This window comes from Ctenopharyngodon idella, chromosome 11 (genome assembly GCF_019924925.1).
Source record: "Ctenopharyngodon idella isolate HZGC_01 chromosome 11, HZGC01, whole genome shotgun sequence".
Taxonomy (NCBI): Eukaryota; Metazoa; Chordata; class Actinopteri; order Cypriniformes; family Xenocyprididae; genus Ctenopharyngodon; species Ctenopharyngodon idella.
This window is the reverse complement of record NC_067230.1, coordinates 2212416-2233832: the sequence shown is the minus strand read 5'-3', so window position 1 is coordinate 2233832 and position 21417 is coordinate 2212416. Positions and strand designations below refer to the sequence as shown.

General features: G+C 34.1%; 1 protein-coding gene across 1 annotated transcript; it reads left to right on the top strand.

Annotated features, from left to right (window-relative positions):
• Positions 1–600: 600 nt before the first annotated feature.
• On the top strand, positions 601–20545 carry rtel1 (regulator of telomere elongation helicase 1). Its single transcript, XM_051913141.1, has 33 exons — positions 601–980; positions 1370–1568; positions 1770–1863; positions 2534–2615; positions 2722–2782; positions 2922–2997; positions 3165–3249; positions 3819–3884; positions 3966–4119; positions 4656–4694; positions 4820–4898; positions 5050–5147; positions 5258–5313; positions 5396–5467; positions 6068–6149; positions 7379–7511; positions 7589–7702; positions 7969–8009; positions 8113–8198; positions 10390–10467; positions 10604–10681; positions 10778–10924; positions 12374–12489; positions 12575–12698; positions 12807–12978; positions 13340–13497; positions 16236–16331; positions 17345–17540; positions 19276–19413; positions 19512–19634; positions 19749–19970; positions 20066–20188; positions 20290–20545. The coding sequence occupies exons 1-33, from the start codon at positions 879–881 to the stop codon at positions 20343–20345; spliced, it is 3546 nt and encodes a 1181-aa protein (XP_051769101.1). The 5' UTR covers positions 601–878; the 3' UTR covers positions 20346–20545.
• The last annotated feature ends 872 nt before the right edge of the window (positions 20546–21417 follow it).

Genomic DNA, 21417 nt, shown 5'->3' with positions numbered 1-21417 from the left:
TAAACCCTCTTCTAGTGGATTTATGGATGTTTTTTTTATATAATACGAATGATAAAAGCAAAAAAAAAAAAAAAGTTATTTGTTAATTTTTTTTTAGAATTAACTTAAGTTTTCCCTGACAAAGTGAATTGTTTGGTCTTTATTTTACTAGAATGCTCAACATCCTCTTGACTTGGCTCAAATTACCCCTAACATGCATGGGGCAAGTTGAGCCATAGACCATTTTGTTTTTTGAAAAGTCATATTTTTATGGCCATATGTTTAGATGCCTTCATATAATTTCATAATAATAATTTTTTTTTCTTTTCAGTTATGAGAAACCTTGAAAAACAATTAGGCATGACAAATGGTGTTTCGTGTAAACACAGCACCCAAACAGTTACAGTGATTACCATTTTAATATTATTTTATTTAAATAATGATTAAAAATAGTTACAATTTTAAGTTATCGCATTTATTCTGACTTTGCGAGAAGATCCAATTCTACTCAACAACAGGTAAGCAAAGGTATTATGTTTGTTTGCATGCTGCGACATGACCTGTTGTGCATCACTGGCTGCACTTCTCCAGCGTGGCCTTTAGGAGGCAGCATTACACTCGGGGCACGAGTCTTCCTGTAGAGCGGAAAAGAAGAAGAGAAAAACAAATGGCGCGCTACTGGAGTAACTTGTCACTTGGTTTAAATTTAATTTATTTTAGCGACTTTAACATCGTTGTATTACATCCAAAAAAAAAAAAAAGCCGACTAGAATAAATGATTATTTCTTCGAGCTTTGTTAAGGGATTGTGGTTGTCTCTGGGGTTAGACTTAAGAGTAGGTGAATTTTATAGTGTTTTGGGGCAGCTCTTTACATGTGATCAGTGTGTTCTGGTTGAAAATGCCTCTTATTAAGCTCAGAGGAGTCACTGTGGACTTTCCCTTCACTCCATACCCGTGCCAGGAGGACTACATGAGCAAAGTCATCGAGTGCCTGCAGAATGTGAGAATCTCAGTCACACAATCCTACATGTATTGCATCTACATTTCTTGATAGTCATTGAAATACCTTTTAATTTAATTTGCTAACTACTTTGAAAGTTTAAGGGGCTTTAAATATTATAGTCTTAACAAAGACAAAAGTCTGCCACTTTTTGTTATTTCCAAAAAGTTTTGTCACTTTTTCCATTTAGAGGTAAAATGCAACTGCAGAATGACATTCTACTGAAAGTAGAATGACATTTTTGTTGTACTTACCCTTTGATTTCTGTATAATATGAAGGCTGTGGTGCTGTAATCTAATGCAATAAAGATTTTAAGGTCTTCCATTAAGGTCACAGTGTTCTATTCATTGCCTATTAATAAGAATGACACGCACTTGTACTCTTTCAGAAAGTCAATGGAGTTCTTGAAAGTCCCACTGGCACTGGTAAAACGCTCTGCCTGCTGTGTTCAACCCTGGGCTGGAGAGAGAACTTCAAAGACACCATCTCTGCCCGCAAGATAGCAGAGAGAATGGGCGGTGCGGAGCTGTTCCCTGACAGACCAATGTCATCGTGGGGAACAGCAGCCACTGACGGAGACACTCCAAGTACTGTCATTGATTTATTGATTCAATTTCAATATGATTTATTTTCATTTGTAAACATTTCTTGTGTTTTCAAAGGCTAAATTGTTTGTATGAAACCTAATCATAGTGACAGTTAACATGCTGGACAACCAGGAATTATATTTCAAAACACGTGTCAGTATCATGAGTTTTGTCTTTTTCGTTTTTCTTTTTTAAATTTAGCTTATTACACGGACATCCCCAAGATCATATATGCTTCCAGGACCCATTCCCAGCTTACACAGGTCATAAATGAGCTCAAGAACACATCATACAGGTCAGCTATCTGAGTTAACATCACATATTTAGGGGATGTTGTACAGTCATCCATTCATGATCATTGAGAATATGAAAACATGATTATATCCCACCAAAATGTTTTCAGCATATTCTATAATACATACGCTACAGTTTGAACATTTATGTTTTTAAAATAAGTCTCTTATGTTGACCAAGGATGCATTTATTTGATCAAAAATACAGTTAAAACGGTAATAATGTGAATTATTATTATTATTATTATTATAATTACAATTAAAAAAAAAACATTTTCTATCTTAATATATCTTAAAATGTATGTGTCACATGATCCTTCATAAATCATTATTATGTTATCTGCATTCATAAATTATTCTTCTTTATGTAAAACCAGTATAAAAAAGGTTCACAAAAGAGGAAATCATTCTAATGCTGATTTGGTGCTCAAAAAACATTTCTTTTTATCATCACTGTTAATAATATGTTAATATTTTGTGTAAATTATGATAATTTTTTCCAGGATTATTTTATGAATAGAAAGTTCAAAAGAACAGCATTTATTTGAAATAGAAATCTTTTGTAAGATTATAAATTTCTTGACTGTCATTTTTGACCATTTTAATGCAACCTTGCTGATTAAAAGTATTAATTTCTTAAAAATAACAGATAGTATTGTTCTTTTTTTATAGGCCAAAGATTTGTGTTTTGGGATCTAGAGAACAGCTCTGCATTAACCAGGAAGTGATGCGTCATGAGAGTAACCACATTAAGGTATGATGATCAGTACCTCACTGTGAGTATGTATACAACAGACACTTAAAATACAAGCGCTGTATTTCATTACCATATTAATGAAGGCATTATGCCTTATTTCAAGGTCCACATGTGCAGAGCAAAAGTGTCGTCCCGCTCCTGTGTCTTCTACAACAATGTTGATGGTATGAGACTAACATTGGTGACCTATAGAGATTTACGACTTTATTACATAAAAGAGTTTCTATCATAATGGTTTTAGTTGTTATTGTGCGACACTACAAGAAATTGCTGACTGTTATTTTGGTTTTGTTCTTTTTTTAGAAAAAAGCACTGACAAAGAAATAATTAATTCTATCCTGGATGTGGAAGATCTTGTAAAAACAGGCAAAAAGCAAAGGTGAGACACTGCATACTGTTTCATGGCCTTGACTAAAGCTCTGAAAGAAATCTGCGTTTAAAACAATTCTTCGACCTGCTGATGCTGCATCTGACATGATTCCAATGTGAATCTTTTCTTTGAGTGTTCGTAAATAGTGACATTGCTCAGACTGTTTGTTTCCGTAGAGTTTGTCCATACTACCTGTCACGCTCACTCAAACAACACGCTGATGTCATCTTCATGCCTTACAACTATCTGCTTGACCCAAAGGTGACTGTTTACTGTTTTTGAAAGAAGTCTCTTATGCGCACCAAGGATTTATTTGATCGAAAATATAGTTAAAAAAAAAAAAAAAAACCAATAATATTGTGAAATATTATTACAATATATTTTAAAATAACTTATTCCTGTCATGGCAAAGCTGAATTTTCAGCATCATTACTCCAAACTTCAGTGTCACATGATCCTTCAGAAATCATTCTAATATACTGATTTAATGCTCAAGTAATACTTCTTATTATTATCAATGTTGAAAACAGTTGTGCTGCTTAATATTTTTGTGGGTAGCATGATACATTTCTTTGATGAAACAGAAAGTTCAAAAGAACAGCATTTATTTGAAATAAATTTTTTTGTAACATTTTAAAAAGAATTTACTGTCACTTTTGATCAATTTAATGTGTTCTTGCTGAATAAAAGTCTTCATTGAAAAAAACTTATGTAATGTTGAATTTATTAACTGATGATATTGTATATTTTGTTTATATTATAATTATTATGTTTTTTGATTTGATATGTATTGTTTTTTATTCACAATTATGTTTTCTGTTGATTCACAGAGTCGAAGAGCACACAACATAGAGCTGAAGGGAGCTGTGGTTATTTTTGATGAGGCTCATAATGTTGTAAGTGTCTTGTTGTTGTTTGAGACCTCATAGCTGTTTTATATTCTTGTTTGTTTACTACTTGTTGTCTTGTTTTTTTAGGAGAAGATGTGTGAAGAGTCCACCTCGTTTGACCTCAGCCCTTATGACCTGATTTCTGCCATTGAAGCCGTGGATCGACTGCTGCGGGAACAGGCCTCAGACATTAGCAAAGCAGATTCTGCTGAAAATTTTAATGTGGAATCACTGAATTCTGGTTAGTTTGACAAAAACCTGGCAATTTGTTTCTAATAAATTTTTTTTTTTTTTTTAATATTTTAAACATAATATAAATAAATGGTTTATATATTTCTGCATGTTATTTATATATGCTTTGTACATATACAGTCAAACCAAAATTTATTCAGACACCTTCAACATTTCACACATTATCACAGTTTATTTGCTATAGTTAAAAAAAAAATGGTAATAAAATATGACAAGATCTCCGAGTTAAACTGTGTCAGAAAAAAATTAATCTTGATAATTTCAGATAACACTTAAGCAACATGGTCAGGTCAAAGTGTCTGAATAATTTTTGGTTCCAAATTTTTATCAATTTTACTGGTAGTCCACTGTATGAAGAATTTTTGGGTATAATATGTCACAGTTTACTTTATTTTGCCATCCTCACTTACATAAATGAACTATGGTGTCCTGCACCCACTAGTAAAAAAATATAAAAGAAATTATATCTAGTGTCTGAATAATTTTTGGTTTTCCCGTGTTTTTATCCTATATATTATTTTACAGGATTGAAACTGGATATTACCACAATTGCAAAAATAAAACGTAGGTTACTCTTCAAAAATTAAAATGTATATATTTTAATACAATATTGGATTTTTGGAGTTATTTGGAATCCATTTTTCAGTACTGAAGCATTTTGCTGAGAGCACTGCTTAATAATCTTACAGAAATTTTGATGGATCTGGAATCTTCCATTAACGGTTTTGAGATGCCAGCAAATAATCAAGGAATCACCAAACCCGGCAGGTGAGTGAAGCATCAATGAACCTGTGATCTGATTCAGTTTAGTGCTGGGAATGTGTATGAGTGTCCTTGATATATTGACTATAATATCAAAAAATTTTAGATGCACAACAGCTAAATTGAACTGCTAATTTTCTGTCTCCCTCTTTTAAAGCTTCATATATGAGCTTTTTCAAACAGCTAATGTGAACTTTGAAACTAAAAATGCTATAGTGGAAGCCATGGAGCAGATCACAGGATATTTAGCAGGAAGTGAGTATTAATCAGCTGGTCTATACAAATCCTTAGTATAATTGACTTTTTCTGTTTATCAGTTTAATATTGACCCATATGTGTAATATTTATTTATTTATTTTTTGCAGGGCCTGGTGTATTTCTGAACACCAGCGGACTACAGAAAGTAGCAGACATAATCCAGGTAAGAAGTGTAGAGCATGTTAAAGAGATAAATTGGTAATTTTCTGTATTTATATTGTGTTTGTCTGTTTGTGCTGAATCAGCTGGTGTTTGGAGCTGAACCTACAGAGGGCAGCAAGAAATCACAGATGGAAAGCAGCATGAAGGAGTTTAAGGTTTGCTCCGATTGATTTTCACATTCATGCTGTCTTCATTGTTACATATCTGCGGACATCAGGTTTTAGTTGGAGTGAGTAATAATGTTATGTTGTAAATTTTATTAAAAAAATCTTAAAATCTTACCCTTTCAATTAATTTTCTTTTTTTTATTCAAAATAATGTTAATTGATCAAAACTGACAGTAAAGATATTTATAATGTTACAAAAGATTTCAATTTCAAATAAATGCTGTTCATCAAAGAATCCCGAAAAAAGATTTTCATCCACAAAATATTTTAGACATTGATGATAATAAGAAATGTTTCTTAGGCAAGTATATCCGCACATTACAATGATTTCTGAAAGATAATGTCACTGAAGACTCGAGTAAAATCTGCTGAAAATAAATGATGTTTTAAAATATATTAAAATAGAAAAGTTAAATTGTAATAATATTTCATAGAATTGCTGTTTTACTGTATTTTTGATCAAATAAATGCAGCCTTGTTTATGAAGAGCCTTCTTTCAAACACATTAAAAAAATCGTACTGACTCCAAATCCTTGTCTTTTATCTTCCCTCTCTGCTTCTGATTCCCAAATCTGTGTCTGATATCAGGTCCACATTCATCCAGACACCAACAACTTCAAAAAGAAACAGATGACTGATGTATGGGCTTCCTCCTCTACCAAGAAACAAGGTATGAGACTCTTATTCAATCTCTGAGACACCTCATGTGTAGCAAAATGTTTTCAGAGGGTAGTTGTTATTGACTGGAGCACACGCTCTGTTTTGTTTTTATGTGGTTTACCAGCCATGGAGAATCTGAAAGTTATAATGTGTATTAGGGCTGCATGATATTGAAGAAGATGGCGATATGTGATAACTTGTTAAATAATGCGATATTCGATATGCAATACGATAACACTTTAACTGTATAAAATACATTTAAATTTATATTTCAAGTATATTTTAAAACTGAAAATGATACAATCAATATACATTTCACATTGTTTTTGTGAGAAGAAAGCATCCCTACAACTACTTTTTTACTGTAGCATTAGCTACTTAAGTAGCAGGAGAAGTAAGAAGTAAGTGTCATTTTAATGTCCGTGTAAACCAGGAGGGTTTAGGGTTTCAGCTAGGCCTACATTAGGTTTATTTAACAACAGAAATTGATTAAATGTAATTGAAATTAAATGTAAATTAAATTAAATGTAAAAGTAAAACACTGCTTAGTCTTCACTGTATGAATTAAATATATGCTGATTCTTATTAAAGCTGTAAGTTATACAGTCAAGAGCAGTGAGTGATTTTCTCTGTCTTTTGTTTGATTAATATTAAGCACACAAATGGAAGCAGGTTTTTTAGGCTGCTGTCACTTTAAGAGCTGCACAGATCCAATATGTTGTTACATGCACGCTTTCTTTCTCAACTGTTTAGTCCATGTAAGACAAAACTGACTGCGTTTATGTGAATATTCACCAAGATGGGCATTTTGACATAATTTTGTGTGCATTTGGCCATATAAGCTGCGGAAGAGAACTGAATTCGGGATCATGTGCTGTCCGAGAGACGGCTTTCTGTGCGCGTGAGTACTTCACTTATTGCATTTAATAACATTTAAAGCATGTCACACTTCCAGTTTAAGACTCGACCCAAAACTTGGACTTTCTGTATTATTTTGGAGTATTAAAATCATGCAGTTATCGCAAGCCATTGCAATATGTATATAGCGATATGTACATTTGCAAGATTTTACTCATTTTGATATATTGTGCAGCCCTAATGTGTATTATTGCTTATTTGGTCACATTGCTGCACATGAAAATCACATCCACAATGAAATGCTGAAAAAAAGTTATCTTCCATGTTAACTTTGTATGCCAAAGCCGTAAAAGACTGAAATGGTGTGTGTATATTTTATAGGGAATGTGCTGAGTTTCTGGTGTTTTTCTCCGGGGTTCAGCATGCAGGAGTTGCTAGGACAGGGAGTACGCAGCATCATTCTGACCAGTGGAACTCTCTCGCCGCTCTCATCCTTCACCTGTGAAATGCAAATGTTCGTGCTCTTCTCCTCTAGCTGTCCCATCTGAGTTGATGCAGGTTGGATGCTAATTGTTTGCTGATTTTCTGCAGTCCTTTCCCTGTATCCTTGGAGAATCCTCATGTCATCCAGCGTGATCAGATCTTCGTCAGTATCATTGAAAAAGGTCCGGACGGCGTGCAATTGAGCACAGCCTTTGACAGGAGGTGAGTGTTTTATTAAAGGCTGTTTAGTCGCATCAACACCCTCTGCTTTAAACTGTCATTATTTATTCACCCTCATTTTGTTTCAAACCCAGTTGCTATTATTTTTATCTAAGAAATGGCATTTATATTGACCATAGGCTGTCAAGGTAAAAAAAAAAAAAGAACCATAGAAGTAGTTCATTTGACTCATTTGCTATATTCCAAGGCAACTGAAGCTATTTGTGAACCATTAGGAGGAGTGTAAACATTTTTTTTGTTTTTTGAAGGTTTGTTCCTGAAAACATGTCGTCTATGGGAAACACTCTTGGTGAGAGATCCTTACACTGAAACAGCAGCCGATCTGATCTTGATCTCTTCTCAATAATGATCTGATGATGAATGTGATTATATTCATATGTTTGGGTTTGCAGTCAATCTGACACGGGTGGTGCCTCATGGACTGCTGGTGTTCTTTCCCTCGTATCCGGTGATGGATAAGACTCTGGAGTTCTGGAGGGTGAGTGTGTTCAGTCTAAATGGATTAAGGATTCACAGTATGTAGCTGACTGACCAATTCAAATGAGTCTTTTAGTTCAAGGGATAGTTCCCCCAAAAATGAAAATTATCCCATGATTTACTCTGCCTCAAGCCATCCTAGGTGTATCTTATTTTGACGAACACAATCAGATTTATATTGAAAAATATCCTTGCTCTTCCAAGCTTTATAATGGTAGTGAAGGGGGCGTGAGATTTTGGATCCCAAAAAAGTGCATCCATCCATCATAAAAGTAATCCATACAGCTCCAGTGGGTTAATAAAGGCCTGAAGTGAAGCGATGGATATTTTTCTTACAAAAACCCATATTCAAAACTTCATAAACTATAATAACTAGCTTCCAGCAGACGGTCGTACACATCGATTTACAAGCGAAAGAGTAACCACTGACCTGAAGCATGACATATTGACGAACGCGGAAGCGCGGAGGATAGAACAAAACACCGGTCACAAATTAGCAGTCTAAATCGTGAAATTAAAAAAAAATAATAATTCAGAGGATTTCGATATAAGAGAAGAGGAGCTTGAGTTTGTTGTACAGCCCTATTTGTTTAAACCACGAGAGGTGTCTGCGCTTACGATACTCCTACATCCTACGTCCCGTCAGAGCTTACTCTTTTGGCATAAATTGATGTGTACTGCCATCTGCCGGAAGCTACATATTATTATTTATAGAGTTTTAAAGCGGCAGTCTGTAAGTTTTGTCTCTGTCGCCATCTCTGTTTGAAACCTGCAATAGACTACTTGCACAACTACTTCCACGTTCTACTTGTTACGGCTCGAGCGTTTCCGGTCAGCGTTCAGCGCACTTATATACAGAGAGCTTCTCATGAAAACGCAGATTATTACTACGTATTAGGGCTGCCAAATGTTTTTTTTTAAACAATTAATCATATTCTCTGCATTAACATTAATTATCTTCAACCTGCTGAAATGTTTATTAATATATTTCACTTCCAAATGCGCATTCTGAATAAACACCCTTAAGAAAGCGCATGGTTTTACTATGGTAAGTGTAGTAACTATGGGTGACGACGCATTATCACGATGGCTAGACTATTTTACGTTACAGTTACACTGCAAACAAAAACAAGTTAAAACTGTCAAGAATCGCTGATTCCCTCCTGACAATCTGTGAATGACAACTGCAAAAGTCTGTTAGCACCGTTAGCATAGCGTGCTAGCTGCTTTCTGACTGTAAACGAGCAGAAGAGCATACAAGACATGCACAAACAAACCAAGCTGACAGTTAAACAGCAGTATAACTTACCTTTCATATAATAGTTATAATTAATCAAATACTTATGAAGGCGAACCATGGTTTTACTGTAGTAAGAGTGTAGTAACTATGGTTAATTTTCATACGAGCAGTATTGCTTGCGTTGGTGCTCTTTTATTCCAGTGTTTGAAATAGTGGATTTTTGGCATAAATGTGTGAATTACATACAGGTGATTGTCAGTAAAAAATGGCACAGAATAGTGACTAAAATATTATGTTTATTCTGATCTTATTCATCACGTCTCACACTGCAGCGTCGCGATCACTAGTTGAGCGCTGACACCCTGTGGTGAAAGAATCACGGCTTATGTTGGATTAAAACTTAACTTAAAGTTCCGTTGAGTTTGGAAAGGTCTGTACACGGTAATCATCAGAATATCGCTTCATCCCGAGGACTCTCATTTTAAGAGGCGTTTAGTTAGCTATGTGATAACAGCGCTTTGAAAATAGATATAACCGGAAACAACTGAGCCGTAATGTATCAAACTGGATGTGCGTCACGAAGCTCAGTGCAAGTAGTCCATTACAGTTATTTGCGGAATTATCATCTTTACGTGGGTTGTGCCTCGGCACGACTTCTTAGCGTGGATGAATCTAATGTTTTGAGGAGAATGTGTGGCTGTCAGTCAACGCACCGGTGGATACTGTACTTCGGAATCATAGATTGTAGTCTTGGAAGTATGACCAAAATGATTTTGATTCAGTCTGATTCGGAAAAAAATGTTCAGGGAAATTTATGAAATGGTTCAGCTGATTCATTGAAGAGAACCAAAACAATGATTCGTTTAACAGTCTGTAGATTCATGATTACCTTTTTCATCTTTTGCCAACTTTAGCATTTAAGTAACTGCACCATTCCCCTTCACTCTTTCAGGCTAATGGACATGCAGATCGCATTGAAAATGTGAAGCCCATGTTTGTAGAACCGAGGGGTAAAGGCACTTTTACTGAGGTAACCGCTACGGGTATCAGTCATGTAATAATTGTGCACTCAGTATTATTTGATATAGATGCTAACATAATGCCAGCATAGCTTGATGTGCACAAGATGTCAGTCAGTGCTGCTCTGAAATTGGATTTTCTTGCAGGTGATTGATGGTTATTATGATAAGGTGAATGACCCAAACTCTAGTGGAGGCAGCTTCTTTGCTGTATGTAGAGGAAAGGTAAGACTATAAATATTTGATGGAGTAAAATACTTTATTATGAACCAACACCAGTAATATCAACACATTTCTTTTTGTTTTTCATCTTTCCCCAAGGCAAGCGAAGGGTTGGATTTTGCTGACACATATGGTCGAGGGGTTGTGATCACTGGACTTCCCTTCCCCCCCAGGATGGACCCCAGAGTGGTGCTTAAAATGCAGTATCTGGATGAGATGTGCAGAAAAAAAATGAGTGGAGTGAAGGTACTTCAAAATGCTAGACTGTGGTTTTTAATGGAATGCAGATATTGTACCTATGTAACGACTCCTGACATAAAGATTGTCAATTAACATGTTAATTTATTGTAATTTTAATACAAATAAAATTATTTAAATTCTTATTTTATTAAAATTTTAGAATGATTTGTGAAGGATAATGTGACACCGAAGACTGGCGTAATGATGCTGAAAATTTAGCTTTACCATCACAGGAATAAATTACTTCTTAAAATATTAAAATAGACTAGTTATTTTAAATTTTGATAATATTTCACAATATTGCTGTTTTTACTATATTTGCAAATAAAATAAAATGTGTTTGCAGTAAATGTTTTAAAAAACATTTATAAATAAAAATCTTTACCATGCCAATCTTTTAAACACTAGTTAATATATAAATTAATTAATCTTACTTACTTAAAACATTTATGTGTAATACATTATAAAAGTATTTTTAATGCATTAATTATGCCTTGTAATACTTATAATGCATTGTAGGGCCTCATGAATAATTGTAACCACCGTTATAATACATTATAATGCTTATCTATTATTTGTGATATTACGCATTTAGAACACACTACAACCAATTTCAGATTTAACAAGAAATATTATAATGCATTTTAACTTTGGCTACAATTATTTATGAAAAGATATAATGCTTTATAACATACATTATGGATATATTTATAATCCATTAGATGTTACATTAAGGCTTTAAATAAAAGTGTTACCATCATTAATAATATGTCTATTAATTTATTCAAAATTACATTAAATTCATACAAATAATGACAATGAATGCAACTCTTTTATAATGAACATGATTTAATTCCTGAACTGACATTCATTTTGATATATTTTGAAGGTGAAAAATATCAGGATGGTACATATGTCCTAATGACATATTGATGAAAAATCCCCCCATAAAAGGATGAAATTCTTGAAAAGAAAAACCTAAGAAATCTTTGATTATTACTCAAAAATACTGTTGTCAAAATAATAAACTATTTGAAAAATTTGTGTCTACCAAAATTAAAGTCATATGGTGTCATATGGTACATTAAAGTCAAATGTACAGAAATGTGCAGGGAAAAGAAAATAAAACAGGTAATAATATAATATAGAGGAAGTCTCTTTAATTATCAGATATTACCTTTTTATGACATGGCAATATTCAGGTTATAAAATGTCATGTGGTACAACTCTCCAAATACATAGTGATATTAATGAATTAATAGTTCATCAAAAAAACTTAACTTTACCTGAAGATATTTTTAAATAGTTTTTTACTTAAATATTACATATTTTAATTATTTTTTTTAATTTATTTTTTTAAATAATGATTAAGATCAAGATGTAAAGAAAAATGGCAGTAAATTGCGTATGGTTCAGGTACAGTTGAGTGTTCTTATGGTCTGTCTGTTTGTTCAGTATCTGTCTGGGCAGGAGTGGTACAGACAGCAGGCCTCTCGAGCTGTGAATCAAGCCATTGGCAGAGTGATTCGCCACAGAGAAGACTACGGAGCCATCTTCCTCTGTGATCACAGGTCAGCACTAATTACTAGAACAGCAATTCTCAATTTGACTGGCGAGCATGTACTCCAATATTAATGTTCTGGTATTTTAATCCAGGTTCAGAGGCACCGAAGCCCGTAATCAGCTTCCTTCTTGGGTGAGGCCATATGTTAAGATTTATGATAACTTCGGTACCATGGTCCGTGATGTGGCTCATTTCTTTCGGACGGCGCAGAAAACTGTATGTCCATTTCTGGTTTGTGTATTCCTGTACCATGAAAATCTGCAAGGCAGTTTTTACACTAATAAGAGCTGACGTGCACATTTTATTGGTGGATTTGTGTGTCAGAGACCAGTTCCTGTTACGAAAGGAAAAGCAGAGGGCAGTAAGAATCAGGCAGACACCAGGCCACTCAACACAGGCTCCAGCTGTCCTGCTAAGAGTGTCTGGCTCAGCGACACCTCTCAAAAGGCCAAAACTCTAGACTCACATGTCCCCAGCCTAAAAAGAAGAAAATTAGGTGAGATCACCTCTATTTTTTTTTCTTCTTTTTTTTTCCTGGCCTGAAGGCTCTTGGATGAATATGTTTTTCATTAACACATATACCAGGTCTTGGAAGTTTATGTCGTCATTGATTCGCTAATTAATTTAAACGGTAACCAATATAAAAGTCAATTAAATTAAGCGATAAGTTATGATTTGGTCTCATTATTAAAAACAAGTCAAACATTAACATTAGATAATGCTTGGAGCCTAATCTATCTTTTAACGGAAGAAGAGCCCTCAGATTTGGTTTTTTTTTGACGCATTAATTTTTAACAATTTGTTGTCAGTTAAGTTCAGTACAAGACAAGTCAGCTAAAATTATTGTGTTGTTTTAGATTCAGAAGAGCACTCTGGAAGGGATGGGGCAGCCAGACTTTGCATTCAATATGAGATGGAGATGACTAGTAAAAGGAAACCTGTCAGCCTGCTGGACGCCCTGGATGACACAACCAACAAAGGAGGAAGGGAAGACACCATGGTTGGGGAAGAAAGGGTAAGACAAGAATTACATTGTGAGAGATGATTTAGGCCCTGTTTACATCTGATATTAAGATGCGTTTTGGTCAATCTGATCACAAGTGGACAACGCTAAATACAGGTGTAAATGGGGTCTAAAACATTTTGAGCTTGTCCACTTTCGACCAATTCCAGAGATAGTCGAAAACGCATTCTTAGACTGGATTTAAACTTTGTTGACTGAAGACCTAAATTTAGTTTGAAGACACAAAATGTGCCAAGCACAATGTTTTCTCACCATTCCTGATTTCTAACACTCACTCACAGTGTTTGTCGTGGTCTTGCGGCTGTCAGAGCAGAAACGAAAGCTGCTGTTCTCCATGTGTTCGTTGTCTCCAGTCGCATTCATAATGTAAACTGTGTGAGCTTATTTCGTCCATTAGATTGAAAGATCTGAAAAAGCCCATACATTTACCTGCCCATAGACCCTCCCCTCGAAGAAATCAAGATGGCAGTGGCTGAAAGTGGACAAAAGAAATGGATTAAAAGACCAGGTGTAAACGGAGTGTGTCTCTCTCGTCTGCTTGTGATCCGATTGACCAAAACGCATCTTAAAGGGTCAGTTCACCCAAAAATGAAAATAATGTCATTAATTACTCACTCTCATGTCGTTCTACCCCCGTAAGGCCTTCATTCATCTTCGGAACACAAATTAAGATATTTTTGATTAAATCCGATGGTTTAGTGAGGCCTGCATTCAAAGCAATGACATTTTCTCTCTCAAGATCCATAAAGGTACTAAAAACATATTTAAAACAGTTCATGTGAGTTCAGTTTTTTTGGCGCACAAAAATATTCTCGTCACTTTATAATATTAAGGTAGAACTACTGAACTCGCATGAACTGTTTTAAATATGTTTTTAGTACCTTTATGGATCTTGAGAGAGGAAATGTCATTGCTGTGAATGCAGTCCTCACTGAGCCATCGGATTTAATAAAAAATATCTTAATTTGTGTTCCGAAGATGAAGGTCTTACGTAGGGGTGTGCGATATAACGATTTTTGATCGTGGACGATTAAAATGTCTCCACAATCTGCTCATGAAGAAATATCGTAGTATCGTGCTACAGTGCTTTCTATCAGTTGCAGTTCCAGCGCCTCCGTCTCAGCATACTGTTCAACGTGACGTACATTCACGTCATATTTTAACGCAGCGGTAGAGTAATATTCGCGGGACACTTCAATCCACAAAAGTTCATTATTTCATGTGCCTTGCCGGTTAAACTTTTCTTTCGTGTGCTGATGCGCTGTTCTGACATGCGTTTTTCAGAGCGCGTTCACGCGAAGCGCACAGGCACTAAAAGCCTGTCAAACAGCGCCTGATTACTAAGTTATCTTTAGAGACCGATTGCTCTAATACTGTCAAATACGCACAAAATTTACATAAACACAGTTGGTTATGTCTGAAGTGAAAGTAAACATTTGAGAGAAAATTGGATGCGTGGCTGTGTATTAGATATACGTGCAGGTCTTTAAAGTGACAGAGCAGCCTAATATTAACCATGCGGTCGCTTGTCCTTAAAGGGATAGTTCACTGTAATGTTGTTTCAAAACTGTATTAATTTCTTTCTTGTGTAGAACACAAAATAAAATATTTTGGAGAATGTGGGTTAGCCGGACAGTTGCTGGTCTCTATTGACTTCCATGGTAGGAAAAACATAGTCACTATGGACCAGCAACTGTCTGGTCACATTCTTCAAAATAACTTTTTGCTCTTGACTGGGAACTTTAATACATTAGCTTTATTAAGAATCAATGTATAATTTATACAGTGAAGTTATATTTTTATATTTGTTCATTTAATTTTTTACTTGAATGCTACTGTTAAATACATCTACTGTAGCTGAAAAAAATAAATCATTTTATTAATTTCATTTGTATAATGTGTAGCCTATGTTTTTCTTCTTTTTTAATAACAAAGATAAAATAATGACAAAGATTTTGATCTTCTCGCCACTTTGGCCTAAATGTCTGCCATTTTTAATTTTATTTTATATTTTGTTATTTTGTAAGGCTTTGTTTTTAAAATAGGGAAATTAGTTTGGCTGTAATGCTCAGTCACTTGCAAAATAGTAAAAAACAACATGAAGAATCGTGATTTTCCTGAAAAAAATCGTGATATGATATTTTTGCCATATCGCCCACCCCTAGTCTTACGGGTGTAGAACGACATGAGGGTGAGTAATAAATGACATTATTTTCATTTTTCGGTGAACTAACCCTTTAATATCAGGTGTAAACAGGGCCTTTGTTGCACTTTTTCCGAACCAGTGTTATTTTCTCTTTACATTGTCAGAGCTGCTTTTTTCCAAATAATAATGGTGATGTATACTGCCATGGTCCCAAAAAAAAAAAGTCCCATGTGAAGTTTGCGCCATTTTCCGATCTTCTGAATTCATATTCATAGTTTACTGTGAGAAACACTTGTGTAGGCATAAGACATCACATTTCTCTGAGAAATTGGAAGTGAATAACCTAGAAAATGAATTTTGCTGAATAAATGAGATACGAATGGTGAAGAATTGCCTCATAAATCATGATCAAGGTTTTGAATGACACCTTTGATCCCTTATTATCTGTTTCTCAAATCTTTCTACTTTCATCAGATTAGCTCATTGTGCAGGTCTATAAAATTTCTCATATGCCGTAATGTAACTATGTGAAGAAATCTTTTTGCTAATTTTCCTCTTCTCTCATTGGTCTGTGACCCTGCAGGCGAGTCGCTTGTCTACTCTTTCCCTCCAGCATGACAAACGTCTGGATGATGAATCGAGGGGTGGGAAACGGAAAATTAAAGTGGTTCAAGAGCGGGTGAGGCATCTTGATTGAAGTTTTGTGAGCTGTGTGCTTAACAAGACTATGCAGAAACTGGATTGTTTTACCATTAACATTTCACATTCTTTTACAATATCAGAATGTACTATATATATATATATATATATATATATATATATATATATATATATATAAAATGTATAAATATGTATGTATGTCTGTGTGTGTGTGTGTGTGTGTATATATATATATGTGTGTGTATATATATATATGTGTGTGTGTGTGTGTGTGTATATATATATATATATATATATATATATATATATATATATATATATATATATATATATATATACATACATACATACATAAAACATCTATGTTGCGAAATATACAATTTAAAATAACTGTTTTGTATTTTAATATATTTTAATAATAATAATTATAAACATTTTTATTTAAAATTAATAAGATTAATATATTATTATTTTTAGAGTAATTTATTCTTGTGGTAGCAAAGATAATATTCAGCACCATTACTCCAGTCTTCAGTGTCACATGATCCTTCAGAAATCATTCTAATATGCTGATTTGCTGTTCAATAATAATTTCTTCATCTATGTTGAAAACAGTTGTGCTGCTTAATATTTTTGTGGAAACTGATACATTTGATTCTTTGATGAATATAATGATGAGAAGAACAGCATTTATTTGAAAAAGAAATGTTTTCTAACATTATAAATGTATTTACTGTCACTTTTGATTAATTTAATGTGTCCTCGCTTTTTAGAAGTATTAATTTCTTAAGACAAAAACATCTTAAAGACCTCAAACTTTTGAACAGTAGTGTAGTGCTGTTTATAGGTTTCCTCAAACTTTCATTATTTTTGCAGTTCAAAATTTGGCGATGCAGAAATGACACTACCTTCTAATTTAGTAGATTACCAAAATAAATGGATTTGGACATTAAAAGGAACAGGCCATGCTTCTCTTTTGATCCTTTTGATTAAAGTAAATGTATTCTTTGTCTTCTGCTGGCTGTGTTTCAGAAAACAATGGCTTCCTGTACTGCGAAAACAGGCAAAGCTTTCATGATAGAGCTGAGACGATGCCTGAGTCATGAGAACTTCAAGCTCATCATGGAAGCGCTACAGTCATACAAGACAACTGATGACCTGAGTAACCTTCTGGCTAATGTGGCTGAACCTCTCATACAAGATCACAACACACACAGTCTGCTCAGAGGTGTGGAATCTCAGCATATCCATCCCATGTGTAATGCAAGTTAGGTTTTCACTGCTGATTTAAAGTGTATTGTTACATTGTTGGTATTATATGTAAATGAACAATATTTACTTGTTCTCTGTGTTACCTGGGCCGAGAAAATCACGTTTATTTGTCAGCAAAAGTCTTTTGCCAGCTCCAGGGCTTTCGTCAGAACTACAGAGGTAACACTTTACAATAAGGTTTCATTTGTTAACATTAGTTAACTAAATTAGGTAACATTAACTAAGAATGAACAAGACTTTACATCAAGACTTTAATCTTAGTTGATAATAATTTCAGCATTTGCTAATACATTTTTAAAATCAAAAGTTGTTAACATTAGTTAATGCTCTGAACTAACATGAACAACTTTATTTTTATTAGCTTACATTAACAAATATTATATATTGCTCACTGTTAGTTCATTTTGGTTAATACATTTAACTGATGTTAACAAATGAGACCTTATTGTAAAGTTTATGTGCAGATTTTACTTCCGCATTTTTGTATCCCTGCCCACAGACAGTTGGAGTGATAGAGGGTTATAAACAGAACAGTTATTGTATTGTTATTTTTATTTATTTTATATAATTTATATAATTTTTGTTTTATTTATTAATTTATTTATTTTTTTCCCCCATATGTTCTGTCACAGTGTTCTCTCCATATTTATGATTCTTTGCAGTAGAGTTGTCAAAAGTACCGACCTTGGTACCAAGTTGGTACTGAAATTTTAAAAATGTGACTCTTTGACTGCTGTTGAGCGGATTTGTAAACAGCTCTGATTGGCCATTGTGTTCATGCGCTAATCAGATATATCTGTGAGATTGGCTACAATGATCAACGCACTGGAGCGTTTGAAAGCACACGGAAGTGTTTGAATTTGAAAGCAGGAGCGTTTGAAAGCAGGCGTCTATCAGCGGACTAGTCTGCGATAGACGCCTGCTTTCAAATGCTCCCGTGTGTATCTGTGTTAGCACTCATGTTGTCATGAAGACAACATGTTTTTGAAGCGTTGATCATTGTAGCCAATCACAGACATATCAGATGAGCGCATGAACACAGTGGCCAATCAGAGCTGTTTACAAATCCGCTCAACAGCACTCAAAGAGTCATACATATAAAATTTAAGTACTGACTTGGTACCAAAGTCGGTACTTTTTACAACTCTACTTTGCAGCCTTTAGCCACTTCCGCTAAACATTTACTCTTTGAATTCTTGCACCCGGGAACAATATAAGTCAACACCATTATGACTAAAAGTTTGCTAAGAAGTATTTCCTACTAAAGCAAGGCGGTATTTGACTGGTCAAGTGTATCCAGAGCAGACTGGTGGGAGTGGCCTTGGATGACAATGTGCCCAGTGCATTATGGGTGTTGAAATTTTCCGACCTATTTGGCAAAAGCAAAGACCACAAAAATGTTTTTCTCTGGTCAGGTAGCACAGATTTCAAAAAGTCTTTTGCCTTTCTACTGTATAGGCAGCCAAGTTTTATTGAAAAGCCATTTTGCCAGCGTTGAAGTACACATTTTAATCAAAATGCCTATTAACATATTTTTAAATACCTTCAATGATATCTAATTGTGACTGAAATCAAAACTGGTAGATAAAGAGCATCATCTTCTTTCAATGAATCAGTTATTTTAACAAACCAACAAACAATAGGTGGAATAAAATTTAACTTTGCCTTTTTTCCTTGATCTTTTTCTCAAGGTCTTTATCAGTTCATCCGACCACACCATAAGAAAGAGTTTGATGAGCGTTGCTTGGAGTTAACAGGTGAAGGTTGTGGCTATAAACAAGAGCATTCACTGTCTAGGGAGGAGCGAGAGGCTCTTGGGCAGAACTCAGGTAACACTAGTAAATAGTGGGTAGCAGTTACAGGAAACATTTGGGCCTTATTTTATCTCTCCATAATCATAAATAACATTGTTTTGTTACTTTTCTAGCGAAAGCTGAGATGTCACCTGTAAATCCACCCAACGAGCAACTGAATTCGAGTCGACAGCTGAACCAAGGTGGCCCTCACTTGGGAACCGTAGAACTTAATGGAGGGGATGGTAAAATTGGAGGTATATTGGAGCTTATTGATTCTAACTGTTATTAAAAAGTCCTGCTCCTCACTTATGATGCTAACACTTGTACATTTAGAACATTTTCTGATTAAGTTTGTGGAATTTTTACAGTGAATGCAAAAAGTGAAGACCAGAAGCCCCAAACATCCATCAAAGAAGGTCTATCGTGTTCCTCTCTGCTGTCAGACATAAAACAGGCCATCGGTGCAGAAAAAACCCGGCAGATGTTTTTAGCCTTGCAGGCGTATAAAACATCAAACAATTATGAACAGATGGTGTCAACCGTTGTGAGTTTATTGACTGAGAGGGATGAAGACATCGCTCTACTAGAACGTTAGTCCATTTCTTTTGGGTTCATCATAACCATTTTACTTTATCAAAATGTGTATCTGTTGGGAAAGAGACTGAACTTGTTCTGTTTGGTCTAGGTTTATCTGTGCTCATTCGACCACAGCACAGGAAGCAGTTCGGTGAGCTGTTAAAATCCTTGACTGGAAATGATTCTATAGCAAATCACGATTCAGACATGGGATTAAGTCCACCAAATCAAGGTATTTTATTTTAATAAAAGTATGTAAATATTGTATTCTGTAACAGGGATAGTAGATAAGTATGCTAATTATTCTTAAAAAATTTGTATTTTTCTTTGCAGCATCTCAGTTATCTGCAGGAAAGACTCAAAGCAAGATATCATCCTTCTTTTCTTGAATGCTGCTAGGACTGAGATATTGAATCAATATCTCTATATTTTTTTACATATGCGATGCATGAAGAGATTTATGCAGGAGAGTGATTAAAAAAAATGAATTAACTGACTTAAAAATAAATGAATTAAATGAAACTGACGTGTATATGCATTTTTCAATAAATTCTTTACATGAAATAAATAAATGGCTTTTATACTTCAATTTAATGGTGTTTTACAATTTTTTTTTTGTTTTTTTTTTTTTTTGTTTTTTTGTTTAATTTAAGTGTTTAATTTTTAGATGGAAAAATAGTTTGTGATTTTTAGTCATCTGACAGCTTTCTTCCCTGTACCATGAAGTAGCACTATAGTTTTAATCATAAATAATGATTAAAATATATTCTCACAAGAAAATATATATTCCTGAATGCATTTATATAAACAAAGCTCATAGGAAAAATTTATTGATGAATGAATCATGAACTGTTTTTATATAACGCAAAGTACGATGCTAAGATAATATCAATATTAATAATCAACAGTTTTTATAAAAACATTTAACTATTTAGAAGTTAAAATTGATTGGATATACAATTTTATTTTAGTTTTCTAAAAAAAAAAAAAAACAGTATAGGCTTATAGTTGTCAAATTTGCTTAGAAAAATATTACATACAGTACTGTGCAAAAGTCTTAGGCCACCATCAAATGTTGTTTTAGCAATGGTATAATGACCATATATAATTAATTCTCAGTCTATTTATTAGAATAACCAGACCATACAGGAAATTTATATGCAGTATTAAAAAACAAGAAAAAAAAACAAACAAACAAAACAGACAAACAAAAAAACCCAGAAAAAAACAACTTCTATAGGCTAAAGTGGCAAGTATTTAGTGACCTCCCCTTACACTTGAGCAATAGCAAGGAAGGCCAAGAAAACTTTCAAAATATACGTTTCTCAGATTTTCTTCTTTGAGAAGATGGAAGAAGTCCAGGAGGTCACATTAAATACTGATTTTTTTTTTGCTTAAACAAGCCATTTTGTTCTGAATTAATTGTACATTTGTGTACATATGTTCTGTTTGTATCATAAT